The sequence below is a fragment of the Grus americana genome, chromosome 3, assembly GCF_028858705.1.
Source record: "Grus americana isolate bGruAme1 chromosome 3, bGruAme1.mat, whole genome shotgun sequence".
Classification (NCBI taxonomy): Eukaryota; Metazoa; Chordata; class Aves; order Gruiformes; family Gruidae; genus Grus; species Grus americana.
This window is the reverse complement of record NC_072854.1, coordinates 124534604-124555202: the sequence shown is the minus strand read 5'-3', so window position 1 is coordinate 124555202 and position 20599 is coordinate 124534604. Positions and strand designations below refer to the sequence as shown.

General features: G+C 36.2%; 1 protein-coding gene across 13 annotated transcripts in view; it reads left to right on the top strand.

Moving 5' to 3' along the window:
* The window catches only part of EML6 (EMAP like 6), a 114328-nt gene that overhangs the window by 19301 nt on the left and 74428 nt on the right, over positions 1–20599 (top strand). For all 13 annotated transcript variants that reach the window (XR_008576690.1, XR_008576693.1, XR_008576692.1 and 10 more), the window contains exon 3: positions 18946–19105. Coding sequence is in view for 9 of the 13 variants with exons in the window: in XM_054822643.1 (XP_054678618.1) it covers positions 18946–19105 (160 nt within the window). In the remaining 4 variants the exon portion in view is untranslated. The remainder of the gene's footprint in view (positions 1–18945; positions 19106–20599) is intronic.

The following is a 20599-nucleotide window of genomic DNA, read 5'->3' as shown; positions in this document are numbered from 1 at the left end:
CTCTTCTGTCCTGGTGGTAGTAGTAAAGAGTGATGCTGTCCCTTCATTCAGTTTATGAATGTACTGGACTTAAACCCAAAATTGCTAAGCAGTTGGAACTCAATGGAGATGCTAAATATCAGCAAATCTGAGATTTTTCTGAGTTGTGGTAGAATTTAGGCTCCTAGGAAATGTTACCAGTAAAAAAAGTAAGCTCTTGGATTGTGACAGGAGGGGTTTTTTTGGCACTGGTGTGTGATACAATTTTTTTCTTAAAAGACTGATAGCTAAAAAAAAAGTGATAGTCACAACCATGATTTGTTCTTTGTGGCTTGGTCTACTGGCTTTATAACAACATGTCCAAATCTAGTTTATTGGTAATAGCATATTACCAATAAATCACAAACAGAAGAGCTTCATTATATTTCAACAGAAACTTAAGGCACGAGCATAAGACATTACATTCTGCTTAGAAGATCATGGGGATTTCTAGCTCCCATTTCTTTCTGAAGACAGATCATGGCATTTCACATGTCATTTCCAGTTATCTTCTGTGCTGATTATTCCTGTGGGAATGTTAGCATACTCTTTCTAACATGTTATATTTCAGTTGTTCCTCTGGCTCCCTTGAGTTAGTTAGCTACAACTAGTTTGCCATTACCTTTGGCACCCACCAACTCAAATGGAATAGCTTTGATGGAACTAAAATTAAAGGATGTTTGTGCCTCTTCTATTTTATCTTTGGATTGCTCACTGATGTGCGATTTCCCAGACACAGTTGTTCATACAATATGCGAGCATATTTTACCTATCTTATTTTGAAAATTTTAGCATATGTCTTTGATCAGCTGTTCAAGAAAACAGTAAGAAAACCCTGAGGTATTTAGTTCATGGAAAAAGTTGGCAGAATATCATAAGTTTTGAACGTAATTTTGTTGATGGACATTTAATCTTTATTTTTCTTAATTAGAATCTTCATTTATATTTTAAAGTATACTTCTCTTGATTTAATAATTTTTCCTTTTCTCTCAAATTTATTATACTTCTTACATTGTTGTAAAAATGCTCAGCTGACCCAGTGAATAAAAATGAGTGCTTCTGGCTAGCCTTTCAGGAGATGACTTCATAGTTATCAATCAAACTCCCACGCAGCTGCAACAATCTGCTTTGACTGATGACCCCATAGTCACTTCCCTAAAGGCTGGCTAAAGGTCCCTCTTCTCTACACTAACTCGGAGACATTCTCTGACTACTATGTGGAAAGCTTCCTTGCTTTCCTTGCTGTCTTATTTTCTCTTAATTCTGTTCAGCTTGCATCCTTTTTTTTTGTTGCTGTTGTTCTATTTTCACTCTTCTGTGTTAATCTAGATATTTATATTTCTTTCCAGCCAACATAAGATGATACTTCTTGTGTAAAACAATAATTTGTTAATGAATCTGCATTGTTTCACCGCATCTGTGAGAGTTAGATGCAGATTTACACAGCTAAGAGTATTTATTTCTCTAAAATGAGGTTCAGGTGATTGAACCTTTCTACAGGAGGAGTACTGTTGGGTCAAGAGACAACTGACTACTTCTAAATAAAACAGTGAAGGCGTTTGGTTCTCCAGCCTTGAGAATGAATAGCATGGTACAACTTGAATCCACACACTTGGCTGGTTTTCTTCCTCAAAAGAGGGTAACAGCATCCACGGCATAGGAAATGTCCGTGCCATGGTTTGTCTTCCAAGCCTTGTCCAGGCCTTGTCTGGGAAAGCACTAAATGCCATGGGCCAAAACTGCTGTTTAAATAGCATAGATGGTAGTGGGTCAGCATTGAATCCATGTTCTGGCAGTGGTTTGTTTGCTAGTATAGACATATCTATTAGCATAGTTATGCTGAGGGCTTGGCAATTAAATATCCAACTCTAAATAACAAAAGCTAATCAGAAAATTGCTAACAAACGTATCTGAGCATTTGAAGACCCTCTCTTGTTGGAATGCTAAGGTGATAGCAGATCCACATCTGTCGTTTGCGTGCAATGCTACTATGCACGTTTCCAGGAAAGATGGCTTTCCCAGAAGTGTTGCAGAAACTATTAGTATTAATCTCTCCCACACTTCAGTTGCTGAACTGTTTTGTCCAACCTACCTAGACTAGTATAAAACACAATTAATGGAACATCTTCCCTATTTGTTAATATTTTTATTTTCTATACATGTCCATTGTCTCTTGCAGTTTCAGTGTATGTTGCTTGTATCCAGTTGTGCATCAGAAACTAGTGAAATGTTTACCTTGTTCATCAATAGAAGTGTTTCTCCTGAAGAAGAAATTTTGTTTCTTTTGAGGATTGTTTCCAAAATACTCAACTGAAATGTAGGAGAGATCGTCTTTATATGTAACAAGCTATTTCCATCTGGCTGGAGGGAACTGTGACTCAAATGTGTGTATTATCTGTAAAGAGATTAAATGCAAATGTAAAAAGGATCCTTTTCCTAATCTTACCATATAGATATGAAGGTGGTTTTAAAAGGAGGAATCATTGGAAAAATGTATGGCAATTTTCAGGTTTTATTTTTTTGTTTAACACTACTGAACTGCACCCGAAGGGGTATTTAGGTTTGTTCCTCGTGTATAAAATAACTGAATATATAGATTTATCTGTTGTGGTCAAGAAACCGACAAGGGGTGACATCCTGTTGGACCTCTGTTTACAAACAAGAACTGGTCGGGGATGTTAAGGGCAGGAGCAGACTTGGCTGCAGCAACCATGAGGTGGTGGAATTCAGGATCCTGAGAGATGGCAGCAATTCAACAGGATCACATAACTGGATTTCAGGAGAGCACAATTTGGCCTTTTCAGGGATCTGCTTGGCAGAATCCCATCTATTAGCATTTGATACATATTGCTATCGCTAGTCTGTTGTATGCTTTTAATTGCATTAATCTTAGTTTCTAATCTTTCTTAAATGTGGAGCACCTGCTTGCTTTAATGTTGATAGGCCATCATGTGTAGTTTAAAAAAAAAATTTACAACAAAGGTCTGGTGAGCCATATTTTCAGCCAAGTAAGATAACATGAATATTATTAAATGCAATCATTTCAGTCATTTTCCAATTAAATAAAAAAAATATGATTATCTAATGCCATGTAAAAAAACACAGTTTGTTTTGGTTTTTTAAGGTGTGTTCCAGTCAGGTTTTGAAGCTCATTTCCAAAGTAAAAATGCAAACATTTCTATATATATTTATGACTTCTTTATATGGTTATAAAAGACAAAGTATATAATTTTAAGTCATGAATATGGAATAATGCTTTTGCTTTCAATTTTTTTTAATTCTGAGATGATTACAGATCTTTTTTTACTTATTCCAGCTGCCTGCATAATACAAAAATAAAAGCAAATTTATGCAAAATGCATTGCACAAATTAACATATATTAAAATTCTAGTTGTTTCTTAACTAGTTTGATATTTTTGCAAGAGAGAGAAGAAGAAGAAGAATATGGATAACGTGTCACACATCAGTTGGATGTATTAATCTTTTGCTTTCAAAAATACAAGTGTAATCAGAAAATATGGCTGTATTGTTGGCCAAGTTGCAACTGTATTAGTACTGCAAACTATAATGTTCCTGCACATATTTTAAACTAGCTAGCTTAGGTACCACAGGCACGGAACTCAAAAAGGGCAAACTTACCCTTAGTATGATTATTCTTTCTATGGCAGATCTGGGAATTCCTCCAATGCACCGTTACTTAAAATATGTCTACTACCCATTTTATATACTTGCCTATACTGAGAGTATAACACGAATATAAATACTCAAATCAGCTCAGAAGCTGTTTTGCAACACAAAATTTTAAAAGCTATACCCTGAGGATGCTGTATATATGGTATATCCCATAGACCTTGTAGATGCAATAATTTGAATTAGGCAGGTTTATTGTATTCAAATCTTAAATTACCTTTTCATATGTACTTAGAACAGTATGATTGTGTAAACAACTATTGGGAAATCAGCATTTTAATTTATTTCACTTCTAGTGGTTGCTGTCATATGCTTCTGTTCTGAGGGTAATGAAGAATGAAATCTGTACATAGTTCTTCTAGTGTTGCAGCCAAATCTTGGAACATACTAAGACAGACAACTTTGTTGTATAGCTTTTTCCTTTATGGAATTTCACATTTATGAATACAGTGCCAAATGATATGTTTGGCTTGCTTCTTGAGAAGATGCAATGGGCACTCTCATCCTGTTCTTTGGCTCGTTCTGGTGAAGTATGACTGTGCACATGACATAAGAATTTACAGTATTTGAACTGTCAATAAGATAGACAGCTTGAGCCTCTTTGAACTTTCTTCTCTGTCATGTCTATTGCTTTTAGCAATACTAATTTATGATGCCTCCCTTTGTAAGATAGAGACATTTGGGAGAAGTAGATTCTGCTGTCATCTGCAGCAGAGGAGCTGGTGAAGCTCGGTGGCAGAGCAGAGACAAGGGATGTCTGATGCGCCTGCATCTTGTCTTTTATACAGTACTCGGGATACATACCATGGGCTTTCTTAGATATAGACTGTATACTAGCTTGCACGTGCATACTCTTTGTGTGGTGTATAGATTATTATGCACAGCTAGAGAGTCTTAATATGCTTTCAAACAGTTATCACAAAGATTAAAGGAAGTCCATGTATTCTTCCTAAATATCATTAAAATACGATGTTGGTATTAACTCCTGATTTTTGGAATTGCAATACCAAGAATAAGATTTTATATCATAGAAGTCTAAGAAGTAATTTGATTTTCTAGTCCTGATGAACTACAGTTTCTCATCTGAAAGCACTGCTCATACCCACCTTAGCCTGAAAAAATACATTTTTAGAGGTTATACAGTCTTCTGTGAGATTCCAAAAGGCAAAAGCAAAGAAAGATTTTACTTTGGCTTGTGTAATTAGTATTAACATTTACATTTGAAGCTGCTTCTTTCTTTTACTTGGTTAGACAGTGCATTGATGGAATAGTATAATTGACTTTCTAATGGACTTTCTAACTCCTCAGGCAGTCTGCTTTTGTATGGACCACCACATTAGGGTGAACTTGATAAAGCCATTTACTTTTTTTCTCCTTGGTTTCCTTTTTTTATTATTTTTAAGGAAAGCATAAAAAGTACTTACATAACATGGCAGTAAATGACTTAGAGGAAATATTCAGTATCACAGGAAAACAGTAAGGGTTAAAAAAGAAATTAAAAGTGGAACAATTGAAGCATTGTTGTGTGACTATACAAAGTTTAGTTGAATATTAAGCATCATAGAATTATTCTAACACATAAAAATGATCAACGAACCAAGAAAGACATAAAAACTGAAACAACCTTTTCCTGATAATAATTTCTATATACAGTTAAGTTCTAAAAATGACCAAAGTGAATTTCTGTCTTTCACCAGGTGTAGGTGAAAGAAACTTGTTTCATTCACATAGTTTTGAGGTTTTACACCTCTATGGCAAAGGGTAGTACTTTCATACTCTTTTAGTGATTTCTGTAAAGATAAACTCAACAATATTTGTATGTGTTGAGTGAAGGAAGATTTTTAAGGGCTTTCAAAGTGTTTATCTAGTTCTTACAGTATTTTTGGTAGTTTTAATAGGAAATGTAGATGTCTCAGTGATATATGTCAGTGTTAGGTTGGGTTTTGTTAGCCAGTATCCTGAAATATAACTGTTACAAAAATCTGGCAGGGTTTGACTCTTAAATATATTTGGGAAAATGACAGTTTATTGAAATACTTTGAGTTACTGTTCTCAAATTGACAAAGGCCACAGGTTATATGGCCTAGATGTAGTCACCATTTACCTACAGTTTGTGAAGAAATAACTTTAGATTTCCTTTCACAGATATATTTGGTATCTGCCCTTATTTGTAGTGGATATATTTATATGTCCTGCCCTGAGGAAGAAAGGTGCTTCCTTTATTATCGTGATGAAGAGGAAGGCACTAAGCTAACAGTACGTATGTTTTGTTATCTACTACATAGGCTTTTACAGTCCTTTAACCTTCACAGTGCCTGTATGTGAATAACAGCTAGAAGGAGGTGAGATAAATTCTTTGCTAGTAAACTTCCATCTAGTTGGTAGCAGTAATGTGGAGCTGGAGAAATTTTGAATTCACTTCCAATTTCTGAGAAGAAACAGAATGAATTCTGTGATATCAAATTGAAGTGGACTTGAATTTTAGCTTTTTCTGATAAAAATCAGCTCTGTCCTGTGAGGATTTTCTGTTGTCTAACACCAGTTAAGCACATGTTTTCTCAGATGAGTCTTTCACCTCTACTTAACCTGCTGAACTTTAGAAAACAGAAGTCAGGAGTTGCAAATAGCAATTGGCAATTAAAATACCTGCACCTGGCTTGTCAGGGCTGGCCATTTGTAACAAATGTGGATCAGCTGGAAGAGGGAGGGGAAAATCCTTGTGGGTTAGATGCAGAATTCAGTTCTTAACTGGACTCACAGAAGCTGCTCAGGAGACTTGGTAAGCACTTATTATGCTTATTTATGCTTTTCCAAGCAAAAAACCCCTAAACTTAAACCTTAAAATATTTTCCAGTTTCATTTGGTAAGGAAATTGAAAAATAATTCCTCAAATTTTTTAGGTTTTTTTTTTTTTCCATTAAAAGGTAGATCTTTCCCTACCTAGTGGTTCAAATTTAGCATTGTTAACTTGTAGTCAAAAGCAACGTTCTGCTTACTTTCAAAGCAACAGTAGCTGAAATGAGCTGAGTTGCAATGAGTGGCAAAGCCTGTGGTAGGAAGGAGAGAAGGCTAAAACATAAGCAGTGGAAAATTCTGATCGCCATTAATTTCTAAGTGTGTTTCTTTTGGTGTTTTACTGCTTACCCCTCTGGATTTTATGTGCAAAGCATTGGTATGTTACTGGTGAACCAATCTGTTGGTTTTACCATAATACTGCATAACATCATCCTCAGAAGTATAACAGAGTATGGTAAAAACAAGGCTTTGGTTTTAATCCTTAAATATTTTCTATTTTGGTTTTTAAAAATACTGATACTTAGTTGCTTTTTGTTTAATAATAGGCTATAGAGGGGTGACATGCCTTTTGTTTAAGGCAGCTAGAATAGGATCTGGGAAACTAGGTAAGTTCTGTTATGTAAGAAATTTAGCATGTAAGTCTGGATGGGCTCTAGTAGCACCTTGTCATCATAATTGGTAACTGAGATACAGAGTCTTTGTATCACCTATCTCATACAAAAGAGACACTTGATACTTATAATCTTCAGGTTTGGATATGTCAGACAATATAGAGCAAGCTAACAACTGTCACATTTATTTTAGAAAATAAAAAACTTCTTGTAAAATAAAATTGTTTTGTGGATTATTGTATAGAATTTTTTTGGTTTTATTGCTAGAAAAAGAGAAAATGGATTTATAATATGTATTTAAGTGCAATCTTTGAGTTTTTAGGAGTGGTGTTTCTATTTGCGTTCTACACAATTAGCTGGTGAAGCACAACTTCAGAAGCCTGGGAAGAGTGCTTATAAAACCGATATTCATGACTTTGCCACTGATGCGCTGTATCTAGAAATTTAGAGTATAGACCCATTTTAATGTTAAATATGGTTTCTACATGTTCTCCAATGCTTTCTGCTCCAATGTAATCTTTGTTGTTATTTACTTCAGCACCTCAAACAAGGAGCAGGATTTCTAGTCAATCACACTAGAATTGCACTCCTGTTTCTGCTGTTTTTCAACCTCTGAAATACAGTGAACGATAATTTCTTTGAGAACTGCAGAGAACATGGGCCTCCAGCTGACTACCACAAAATGTCATTAACAATTCTGTGCTCTTTACAGTTCTTATGGAGCAAGGTGTCTCAGGCGAAGTAGGAATACAACTCAGAATTACAACAGAACACAGCTGATCTCAGACACTTAACCATTATTGCTGCCTAACAGAAGTCCTAAAACTAGACTTTATCCATATATGTAGCTAGTACTTCACTGTGTTATGTGTCTTCTACTACAGCATGGTCAATAAGGATTAACTACTTTTTGCAGCAGTTGGCTAATATATTTCCAATTCGTATGTACTGTGCAAGATTCTGCCCTTCATTATACCTAGAGGTCTGTTAGCTTATGGAGGTGTAAGTGGCTGCAGAATATGAACTGTTGTCATTCAGAAAGTACAAAAGTAAACTTAAATCTAATCCCTTTTCCACCACAGGAAAATTCTTTTATCTCCCTCAGTGTGATTTGCTGATCATCCGATATATAATACCATGTTTTTGAAAAGTAACAAGATTGCTGGTCTTGGCTTTGTGAGATAACAAGAAATGTCAGCTGGCAGTGTTCAAAGGAGGAAAAAGCATTTTTAGTAGCACTGACAACTCCCCATAATCTAGGACATCTAAACATTAGTGTTTTTTCTCCAGCCACATTTAGTATTGCTACATTTATAATTTCTTTAGACTTTCTGCATTAAAAAAAAAAGTCATCATCATCTTCTGACCGATCAAATGGAGCTTGGCATGCATTCATTTGATATATTATTGAATCCAGCTCTTACTCTTCCCTGCTTCTTTCCATTAAAGTGCTTAAACTGAAATTGTTGCATGACAGGATTATCATGAGAAGAATGCCTGAGTAGGATGCAGCTGTAACATGATGCATTAATTGCACTTGAAGTAAGAAGTTCCCTAGGCTTAAAATCCTTATTTCTGCTAATCAGTTAAAGGCAAATCTATGCAAACAATATTATTATCCCAGTGTGAATTTTTTAACAAGAGCCTATGAGTTTTGTCAGATCATACAACTTGTCATAGATGTGAGTATATCCAGGGATTTTCAACAGGATGAGGTGAAACCTCTTAAACTAAAAATTAAAGTGGGAGTGATCCAGAAAAGTTATGACAGTGGCTGGGGTTTTATCCTGTTTTCTACAATACTTCCCATTTCTCCTTGACTGTTCTCTGGGCTTTTTGGTTTTTCTTATCATGTCTTCTATATTGTATTCATTTTGTAGCTCCCTCTTGATTCCTCTTTTTGTCTGTCCTGTTTCCAAGATTTTTCTTCCCGTTTCCTCTCTCAGGTGTTTCTGCAAATGTTTTGACTTGAATTGTGTCTTGAGTGATCGGCATAGTTATAGCTATATTCACTGATGACTGTTAGCTATACAAAAAGTAGAGCAGATCCAGGAAATCCCAAAGCAGTTAATTACTGAGTCAGCCTTGGGAAAGAATACTTTCAGCTGTGCTGCGAAGCATAGGGCACATCTGCAGCAACACTAGTACAACTTGATTGGCATTGTCATGCTGTGGGCAATTAATTAGTGCACAGATATTTGCTGTTCATTGTGACCACCAGTTTTAGAGCTGTTGGCTTCATCTTTGCCTGAATTACGGTCACATCGCTGCATTTGGGAGAGAAGGCACAGCTACATTCAGTCCAGTTTTAGCTGTTTCAGCTCCTGAGTGTGACGAAATCAGAAAAATAAACAGTTTGCTTAACATCAATGTGCAGTTGGTGTCATTTGTTTCGACTGCACTTTGAATCTGGTATTTCAACAGAGTCAGGCTGAAATAGGGTGAACACAGAAAATAAAGGAGGCTACAACATGTGACAGTGGCCATGATTTCTTAACTTAGAGATTTTATCTGATGTGTAAATTGCTATTTTCAATCAGAGTGTTCAGACTGGCATTAAAATTCTTTATACCAGATGAACATGAAAGATATGCTGATTTCTACTGAGCAATACTAAATTTACAGCAGTGTATTAGTTTTCCATATATTGAAAAATCATTGAGTTAATCTGATATCATTTACGTTGCTGTTTTTATCTCAATACCATAGACTAAGTATCTACTTGATGTTTTGCTCTACATTTTATTTCAAAACATTTACATAGTCCGTTTAACTATCATAAACATAGAATAGAATAGGGTAAGGGGCAAATATAATGCTGAACTAAATATAGCTTTTTCCTTTTTCCTGACCCTTTGTTTTTAGGCTGCAATTCTAGTATGTTTTTCTTTACAGCTGATTGATTCAGCTCTGTCTTACTGACTTTTGTCAAATCACAATGCTTAAAACAAGAGGTGCCATGTGCGGGGGTATTTATTTATATGTCTTTTGGCCAAAGTCTTTACAGTCTGGTTACCTCTCATTTTTTAGTGGCTGCTACGATTTTCAGACTTACATACCTATAATTTTCAAGCAGGACAAAGAATGAGGCCACACAGCAAGAGGTTATCTAGAAATCCTTCAGGTATCTGGGAAGCCTGTTCCCTGTCCTTTCTAATTTATAGCTTTGGTAGCTTCCTGCTCTGTTTCTACACACAAAAAACCCCCACCCTACTAAGTTTTATTTCAGACCAGAAAAAGTACTATAGCTGTTTTGGCTAAACCCCACGCATCAATGCAACTTTATCCAGCTCATCTTTGTTTAGCAACATCTTTGTACTTTCTCAGCATGGGCCCAGACCCTCTCTTTGCAGTATATCTTTAGGTCTTTCTTGAAAGAAATAGTCATACCGTGCTACATGTGAAAAGTTCTGGAAATTTCATAGTCGTGTCATTTTGGGGGTTATTTTCCAATATTGCAGCATGCTGCAATTGTCATCATGAATGCAAATATAATCAGACTCAGATGGAAATTTTGTGCATGCACGTGAAAGCTGAAGGGGAAAACTGGTATATGGTAGTTTAATTTCAGAATTACACAGTCAGGTCGGTTTTGGGCAACTAATAAGAAATACAGCATATTTTTTCCCTGATCACTTGTTGCTCAAAAAACACAATTCATGAGGACATCAACAGTTGTTTATACTTAACTTTCAATGTCATTATATGAGCTTTGGATAAAATCTCCTAGGACTTCTTGTCACTGTCAGAAGCTCGGAGTTGTAAGATATCCATGAGATATATGTGAAATAAATATGCATGAAAAAAAAATCATTAGAGAACTGTGTGGCATTTGTGTTACTGCAGCCATGTGTGATGAGGAACCACAGTGCTGTAGGACTGTGCTGCAGTGCCGTTCTCTTTTATTAAATCTGCCAAATTTTTCTCTGTGTATAGATGCATATGAGTGTAAATCAGTTGGCCTTAATTAAAATGCAGAACATTTTAGCTCAAAACATCACATTTTAAGAGGTTTTTTTCTCTTGCTTCTTTTCCCTTCTGTTATTGGGGAAATTTTCATCACTTGATCAAAAGTAATTTAGTCTTTAAATCTAGCCTGACTCTGTGACCCCTCTGTAGTTCCGCAGTGCAACCACAAATTCCATGTTCTGCTAAGTTGCTTACGCAGCCTTATGGGCTTGATCTGTCAAGATTTCTAATAAGCACCGAGCAGCCAAACTTTATTGAAACGTGGTGGAATAACTACATAGTCTTGAATAACAAACACTGGCACAGGGAGCAGGTCAGCAGTAATTTCCCAAGGACAAAGAGGAGTAATTTTAGAGTGGCAGGAATGGTTATAACTTTGCATGCTGCTGCCAGCATTCTACCCTGCCATGAGTTCTGGCAAATTGTCAGAAATAAAATCCTTGTCAAAATGCCCCTTGTTTTCCCAGGACACTTTAAGTATACTTTAGCATAACAACAGCTATTAATGTGTGGCTTCAAAGACCTTTATGAAGCCCAGCTGAGCTGTGCATCCACTTCATAAATGATTAAACGTAGACTTGGTTTGTGGCCAAGACCAGTTATGAGTGCCAAGCCTAACACAGTGATTTTCAGTCACAGTCTGCATTGACTTCATTCAGAATGTAGGTGTTTACTTCCTCTGACAACCAGATGGTAGCTGTCTGAGGCAGGCCACCAAATTCAGAAACTGCTGCTGAGAAAGTTAGCCTGCAATGACTTGTTCTAGGTAGGAAGCCAGTGCAGAATGATGAATAAATGCTAGAACCTCTAACTGTATCACTCTTCTTCCTACACATGGAATATGGAAGGGGAAAGCAAGCAGTAGAAGAGTTAGTAAGAACTTAGACTTAAAAAATACCTTATTTGCCAGATGGTCCTAAAAATGTATTTCTATACACATGTGCTGTGCTATGAATAAGCAAGATATTACCATATAAAAATCAAACCAGTAAATTAAAATTTTGTCATTGCCCTTACCCAGTGGTGTTTCCATCAATATTTATATTCTTATTTTTTCAGGAAAAATATGTTCTGTACTCGAGTTGTTTGCAACAAGTGGGTTGGCGATATTTTGTATATTTAAAAGTATTATTGCAACTGTATGTTCACTTGTGTAAAAAGTAATTCAATTGTATGAGTGTATGCATTAATCATATCCTAGATGTATATATATGCACACGCACAGAGTCTGTGTGTATCAGAGCTACCAGATCTCTGTTGTCTCTGTTCTCCCAGGGAGTTTTGTTTCATATGCCTGCAGTGCACTCCCATAGCCTCCGTCACCTGCGCTGTGGTACATGCCAAGGAAAATTGGTTGTCCCGGTGTGTGATCTGCCTGCCAGCTCTTTACCGCTTGTGAGGGTCACAGGCTTGCACTGGAAGAGCAAAAGGTTGGGAGCTATGTATGAGTAGCAATCTCCTTTGTTATCAAGAGATTGATTTTCCTCAAATGATAGTAGTGGTGTTTGTGTTTCAGAAGTAATCTGGGAGGAGATTATGCAGAATAAGCATGTCAAATTCCTGCAGTTTTTTTCCTAAAATTCCTCTCTATTTTTACAGCATGGCCTAGTGGGGTTTGTGCAGGTGGCTTTGTTCTTTCCTTTTTCCCTCTTTTTTCCTAGGTCCCCTTTCCTTCCTGCTTTTCCCTTGCTCCTGCAGGTCCCCACGTTTGCTTCCACCTAACTGCTGGTCTTTATGCCATTGCTCTCCTTTTAATTAAGCTTGGTTATGTTTTGTGTTGTATTCAGAAATAAGGATCAGGCTGCATCTTGCCTTATTTTGCTGATAACATCGCTCTGTATAGTGAGTTACAGTCTTCTCTTTTGACCCCACAACTGAGGAAAGAAACAAATTTTGTTCTGTGAAATGAGGAATTCCTGAAAGACTGTTTGCGTTCTTCACTGACACGGGAAGACAGCTCTGTCCTTAGCACTGTGTGAGCAGTAAAATATAGCTGAAAAGATCCCTGGTCTTCAGACAAGCCTGCTGGCCTGTCAGGATCTTGAAAGAGTCACTTCTTTCTGCACTGAGAACTAACAGTGCGGAGCAGAAGGAGGCAACCAAGAAGAAAATACCTCCTGGCACGTAATGGCCTATTTCAGGGCAGGCTTGGGGCTTCATGGAAAAATTTTTTCTTCAGAGATATCTTTTTTGCTACAGAGAACAAGTCTTAAGAAAAAACATAGCTGTGTTATTTATCTGTCCATCATTCAAGCATAGCACAGTCAGCGCCCTGAGTACTTTGCAACAAGTTTGACCTAATTTCTGAGGAAAGACCCGCTATGTTCTCTGTTCTGCTAAACTGTAGGGTTTGTCGCAGATTCTGAGCAAGAAAGCATAAATTCTTTCATTTGTTTTTGAAGAGAATTAATCATATACAGACAGTATCTGCATTGCTATGGAATTTGATTTTAAATTTACCTCACGTTTCTCCCCGAGTCTTTATTATCATTGTATAGCATTGCGTTACGTAAAACTACATAATTCTGTAAAGGTTTGTTTAAACATGAAAGTTGTTCAAAATTTAAAACAGGATGGGTTTGAAATAGAGAATAATTTATAATTTATCAGTGTCTAACGATGAAGAGTTATTTTAGAATAGCATCAAATTTGCACACTACTTTAAGGCGCAAAACAGCCCTAGCACTGAGAATGAATCGCATTGTCAAGAGATGGATGATGAGTCCATCTAACGCAGTGATTTTCAATCACAGTCTGCATTGACTTCATTCACAGCTGTAGGTGTTTACTTTCTCTTTCAAAAAGCAATTCTTGTCAGGTGGGATGTTCTGGAAACTAGTTTTAGTTTGTATGAAAAGTGTACTTGCTTGATTCCTGTTGATCAAAGAATAGTTAATAAGATGGTCATAAAAAAGATTCAATTTAATATAGCGTTCATAAATAGAAATCATACCTTGGAAAATTATACACTCAAGACTATAAAAGCAAATGTTCAGCCTTTGGCGGCTGCAGTGAAAAAGTGTTTTGACTACCTGATAAATAGTATAGTGCAGTGATATATTTAAAATATCCAGAACAGTGAGTTTTAAACTTGTATCTCTTATATGATACACCCATTTCAAGATCTCAATGAACCTATCAAGTCTGTATGTATGTATTAAAGGTAAGAGGAGTTGCTTTCTTTTTGCAGCATCAAGGAGCAATTATCTAATGCAAGTAAACTGCTGTGAGCTAAAATGCCTTTTTACTTTGATTACTTTAGACTTGATTTATTTCAGTATCTGGAATCATAGAAAAGTCTAGTTTGGAGGGGGCCTCTGGAGATCATCCAGTCTAACTTTCTCTTGAGAGCACAGCTTTAGATTAGGTTATCCAATCCAGGGTCCTGTCAAGCCAAGCAGGTCTTGAATCATTTCCAACAAGGGGGACTCTACCACTTCTCTAGGCAACCTATCCCAGTCTTTAATTCTTATGGTGAAGAATGTTTTTCTTGTATCCACACAGAATTTCCCATGAAGAAACTCGTCTCTCTTGCCTTTTGTCCTCTCACTGTGCATCCTTGTGAAAAGAGTACCTCCACCTTCTGTATAACTGCTTTTGAGGTTCTGGAAGGCTGTCATTAAACCTACCCAGAGCCTTCTCTTCTCTCCTTGAAACCTCTCTTTCTCAACCATCATCAATTCCCTCATCCCTTTTTTGTTCTCCCCAATAATCCATTCTTTCTAGCATCTATAATTCTCTGGTTCCTTGACTGTGTACTTTATGAAGAAAAAATTGGTTTATTCACAGTTTGGGAACAATTTAAATACAGAAATTACAATTTAATATTTAATTAAATGAAACAATTTAATATTCAATTCAACTACTTGAAGTAGTTTGCATTCCATATCTAAACTTTTCTACTTAGTTCCATCTCAGTTTAAAACTTGAGATTTGAATTATATGTATATAAGCATATGGAACATATTACAGAAAACAAAAAAAACACAATATAGACAAGGAACCAATACTTTCAGTCCATTGAAACTGTAATGTGGTTATAAAAGAAAAAGAAAATGTTGGAGCAGGGTATTATTGCAACAGAAATTGCGGAGGTAGTAAGAGTTTACCGTCTGGCAAGGCCCCCAGACCAGATGGATCCACTAATGACTTTTATAAAGCATTTCATCAGACCCTGCCGGAACACATGACTGGCATCTTTAATTATCCTAAATTAACAGGGTTCCAGCCTTGGATGCTAGGATTCAGAATTGTTGATCTTGGAAGGGAAAGGAAATGTTCCCTGAAATCTCTTCTTCCTAATAGAGCTTTTTATTAATAAGGTGTAATGTTAAAATATTACCTAAAGTAATATTAAAGTTCATCTTAAATGGATTGTTTGCTTAAAAGAAGTGCCTGTCAAGGCACTTTTATTACAGATGGCTTTTTGCAAACACATCAGAGTGCTTTTGGAATTCGCAGTTAGCTTTATGCATACACAAAAGCATTCAGCTGCCCGGAGGAGCAGACTGCCAGGAATCCCCTTGCTTTGCCTTCCCTACACTTCCAGAGCAGTTGATCTCTGCCTCTTACCCTATGTGTGCATCTGCTCCTCATACTATTCCCACAGAGAAGATCAAGGCATGTGGGGAAGTGACTGCCACTACCAGCAAGCAGGACCAGCAGCAATTGCTGCTACTTTTATCCTTCCCATTTCCACCCCAACTCTTTAGCATGAGAGCATCGAGTTCCTTTTCCCACAAACCCGGACTAGTGTAATTTGTATACTGCACTTAAGGGAAAAGCACAGGAATTATGTGAATTACATTTAAGAGAAATGCTTGTGACTTTAAGGTATAAGTCTGATTTTGTTTTCCCAGTTAATTTATTTTTATTATTGTTATTAGGTACTGGATACATACACTGATAAGAGTGTGCAAAGTCTGGTGGATGAGCAGAGCAAAGGAGTACAGGCTTAGGGAAGTAAAGTTGTGTGATAGGGGGTGTGGGAGTGAAGAAATTCAGTGGTCCCACCATTCACTTTAATTGAACAACTCTGATGTACACTAATGTATCTCAAAGAGGTATCTGCCTCGTGACTGGCAGAAAACTGTCTGGTTGCATAATAAAGACTTTTGTGTTTCTATATGTTCTTCTGGTTGGAAGGAATAGGAAGTAATTCCCTAATAATATTTTTTTGTACCATAAATTGCTGTTGTTTGTATGCCTAATCTATTCTAATCATATTTTCATATTGCACTGATTGTCATAGTATTTCAGTATTTTCCAGTGATGCAAATAGTGATGTGGTATCATTATAAATGGTGTAGATATAGGATAGAATGTTTGCTTAGAAAGGTTGAATAAATGCAGTTCAAAACGCAAGCAGTGAAGCTTACACTCATTTTAAAAGGCAGGAATGGGCACAGAACCCGTGCCAGCAGGAAATCTTATAATCCTAAGGCAGGAAGCGATTGATAGAGCAGATATATTGTGCATACAATTTTCATATTTTAAAACACAGCAAACATGTAAATCATATACAGGTAACAAACAGCCACCAAGATTTGTTCTTGAAATTGGACTCCATTTCCTTATTCTGTAACCCACTGCTCTGTCTGCCAAAAATAAACACTTGGTTATCTAACAGCCAGACTGAACGTAGGCAGTTGTAGTGCATTGTAAAGGCTGGTAGCAGGAGATGAATGTCCTTAGCAGTTCTGAACAATCAGTCTACTTATTTAGGTGCCAAAAATTGATATTAATTCCTAATTTTAGTTCCCCCACTAGCTGACTTCATGTGTCAAAAAGGATAAATAACAGGTCTGTTCAGTACAGACATATTTATGTTGTAGGAAATGTGTTCTTGTTCTTAACCTTCTATCCAGGAATGGAAATACAAAATGTAAAATAGGAAGTTCTGGCATGTAAAAACTGAACTGTACAAAACAGCGGTAGATGTAATTAAGCTGCAGTTCTGTTCTAGCAGTGAGATAGATTAGCCCAATTAATCTTTTCCATCTGGTTCTTACCATTGAAGAAAAGTATTCTAACTTAATTATAGGTATCACAGCTTAAGTATGGTGGAGTCATCCTTTATTCCTCTTATAGGTTTAGAAGTGAGATGAACTAGTTGACACACAGTATAATGTAGAATCCAGACCTATGAGGGAAAGGAGGAATGATCAAGTGCAGGAGCGGATAGAACAGTTTTACTGGGCATTGTGCTAAAATTGTTCTTTTTGCATGGATTGTTCTCGAACATGAAAAAAATGAGTACTTATGTTTGTGAAACTTCTTTAAGTCTTGATGAATTCTTCTTAATAATTAGTATTATCTACTCCTGGGATAGAAGAAGTATTCAGCTTCCCTAAGCCATCTGTTGAATGTCAATTTATTAATAGGATATTTTTCCTTATTCCATCTGTAGCTCACATACTCAGACATTGTTCAAATTTTTTTCCTGGATCACAGTATAAAACTGTCTTTGTATTCATATTACCTTAGGAAGGATTTTTTTTTTTTTATTGTTAACATCCATGAGCTAGATTTTCAAACTAGATCCTCTGGGTTTTGTCACAGAGAATACCTCAAGGGTTGAAGGGTAGCTTGACAATAGCTTAGAATAATTGCAAAGACCAGCTTCTGGTACTGTGTCACTACGGATAGCCTGCATTCCTCTTGTTAATGTGGGATGAAGTTTGCTAAATGGCGGCCTTTTGTCTTTTGCGTTACAATGGAAATCTGTTATGTGGGATGAGGAAAATAGAACTGATTTTTTTTTTTTTTTTAAGTGATGCTACAGCTTGGTTCCAGAAAATGTTTGACATCTAACAGAAATGCTCCCAACACACCAAAATGGAAGTAAATATTAGTGTTCACACTTAGGCAGGGGTGAGGGAGAAGGATACTGTGGGCTGCCTGGTGGAGATTTTCACATCTGAAGGACTGTGAACAGAAATATAGTGTGATTCTGCTAATAGAGCCTGTGTTACAATGCAGCTTGCAGTGACATATCTCTGTAAAAATACTTCACAGAATAAAAAAGTTGAGTGTTTAATGTGTTTAATAAATGTACAAGAAAGAATTGGCCAAAGCAAGTCTGCATGCTAGTGGAGTTAATCACTGAAAACCAGGAAACAGTTTTTGAAATCCTTTCTTGGATTTAAGTAGTAGAAATATAGCTTGATGTGACAGATTTTGTGCAAAGTACTGTTTCTAATTGACTGTTAGAGAAAATGAGGTATACTAATAAAGGTAAATTTCACCTCTACTCGGGCAGCAGTAACTAAAAGTAGATCTTAAAATGCATATGTCATTATTCTTCAAATATAGGAGAAACAATTTATTTCTCTGTCTCTTCTGAGGTTACTGTCTTTAAACATGTAAAGATGAGGTGATTTCTCGCATGTTTTTTTTCATAGTGAAAAATAGCCATTATTCAGCCACTGGTCCATATTTCAGAATATTTGAGCTGATGTGTAAAAGAGGAATAAATTGTAGAAAATCATCCACTGACTTTATAAAGCTATGAAAGACTAAGATAAAGCCTGGGTGTTCATTCAGCTTATCAATCAAAAGTATTCAAAAATTCTCTGGTTATGTTTTCCTTAAATTTTCTAGTTAAAATATTATTACATAATAAATTGTATTCTGCATTAGCCATGTTGTTCTCAGTAAAACATATTATTTTAAGTAAATAATGGAATAGACTGAGTTTTTAAGACAGTTGATATGATCATGCCAATAAATCAAAACGAGCTGAAGCTTTTGAGAACTAAAAAAAAATTGAGGTGTGGGTTTTTTAATTTAATTTTTACACTTTATACCATACTACTGATTCAGAAAGTGTATTATAACTTCAACTGTGTTCTGTTTCAGCCTTGCAGTTCACCCGGATAAAACTTTAGTAGCTACAGGGCAGGTTGGGAAGGACCCTTACATTTGCATCTGGGATTCCTACCGTGTACAGACTGTGTCTGTTCTTAAGGATGCACATACACATGGAGTCGCCTGCTTAGCTTTTGATTCAGATGGCCAGGTTTGTATCTTCTTTCTCTGTGCTTTGAATTTGGTTTGATTTCTGATTCTAGAAGGTATGCACCTTGAAGTATTTTATGTTTAGGTAGCTATATGGCTGTAGTACTGAAGCTCCTATTACAATTAATTTTTTAAAGCAAGGACTGCAAATGCAGCTCTTTCAAAGACATTTTTGAGATGAAAATCACAACCTAGCATTCAAGTCAGGTAGAAGCATTGAGTGTTGAGCAAATATCCATAGAAGAAATGGCGCGCTCTGGCTCAAACGTAATAGCTTCACCACATATTTGTCACCTACTGTTCAAAGAGATCGGTTCCTGGCAAAGTCCTCACAATCCTGCAGCTTTTTTGGCAGAGGAACTCCAGTCATCTCACTGCTAGGAGAGTCTCATTGGCTGGGGTGCATGGTCAATTTAATTGAATAGTGGGGTTAGGACACAGAGTGTGTGGCTTTGTACAATGTGATTAGATTATATGATTATATGGTATTTTGAGACAAAATTTAAAATATAAGTAAGTGGTGGGTCATTCACAGCTAAATACATTGATTTTTATTTTTTCCCTGGAGGTGAGCTATTAAAAGCATTCAGTTGTGAATGAAGTAGGAGGAAAATAGATCTAAGATTCACATAAACCTGAGAAATATTTCATGTTCATAGTTCTATAAGTATCTATCTCTGCAATTTTGTGATTATTGATGTCCAAATGAGTTTTCTCCTGTAACACTATGGTCATACTTTATAGTTGGATGCTAAAATATGTTTAGGAATGCTTAGATTAGCTGATAACCTGGATTTTTGCGCAGATCTTTATTGGGTTTTGTATTTGCTGTGTTCCTCAGAATTGCATCCCAATAGGACAGAACTGCCTTTAGATGATTTTCTTAAAATCATGTTCTAGATGGTTAGCTGTCTATTGAGAAGGGCTTTATTATCGTATGCCCAGCTACTCTTCCACTGACCACACAGTGCTTTTACTACTCTTTCTGAGATCAGAACTGGCCATACAATACATGAAATGCATTCTCACATGAAACAAAAGTACTTGTTATTGTGCAATATCTTGTGTATATTCAGTTTAAAGATTAGTCTGCAATGAAGGACACCAACGTAAGCAATTGCCTTTAACGTGTCTAAAAAGCATTGGGTAACTTGAAATACTAAACAGTACTATGGATTATATTTCCCCATTAGAAATTGGAACTAGCTTTCTATTTTAAGCCTAGTTTTCAACCATCTTCCTCCAGTTTTCTTAAAGTAAAGCCATTTCCTCTGAAATCTCCTGTGCCAATTCTAATTAAAGAAAAAGGTGTTCCTGGGAATTATGGAATAAAAAAATCAGATGAGAAAACCCTTGAATCAACAGAACAAAATTTGTAATGCTATACTTTTTTTAATTGTTCATTCAGAAATACCTGTTCTTAATTTTTTTCCTGATTTTTAACTTCCTAGGACTGGTGGGTAAACTTTTTTTTAAAAACCTATTTAAATACCTA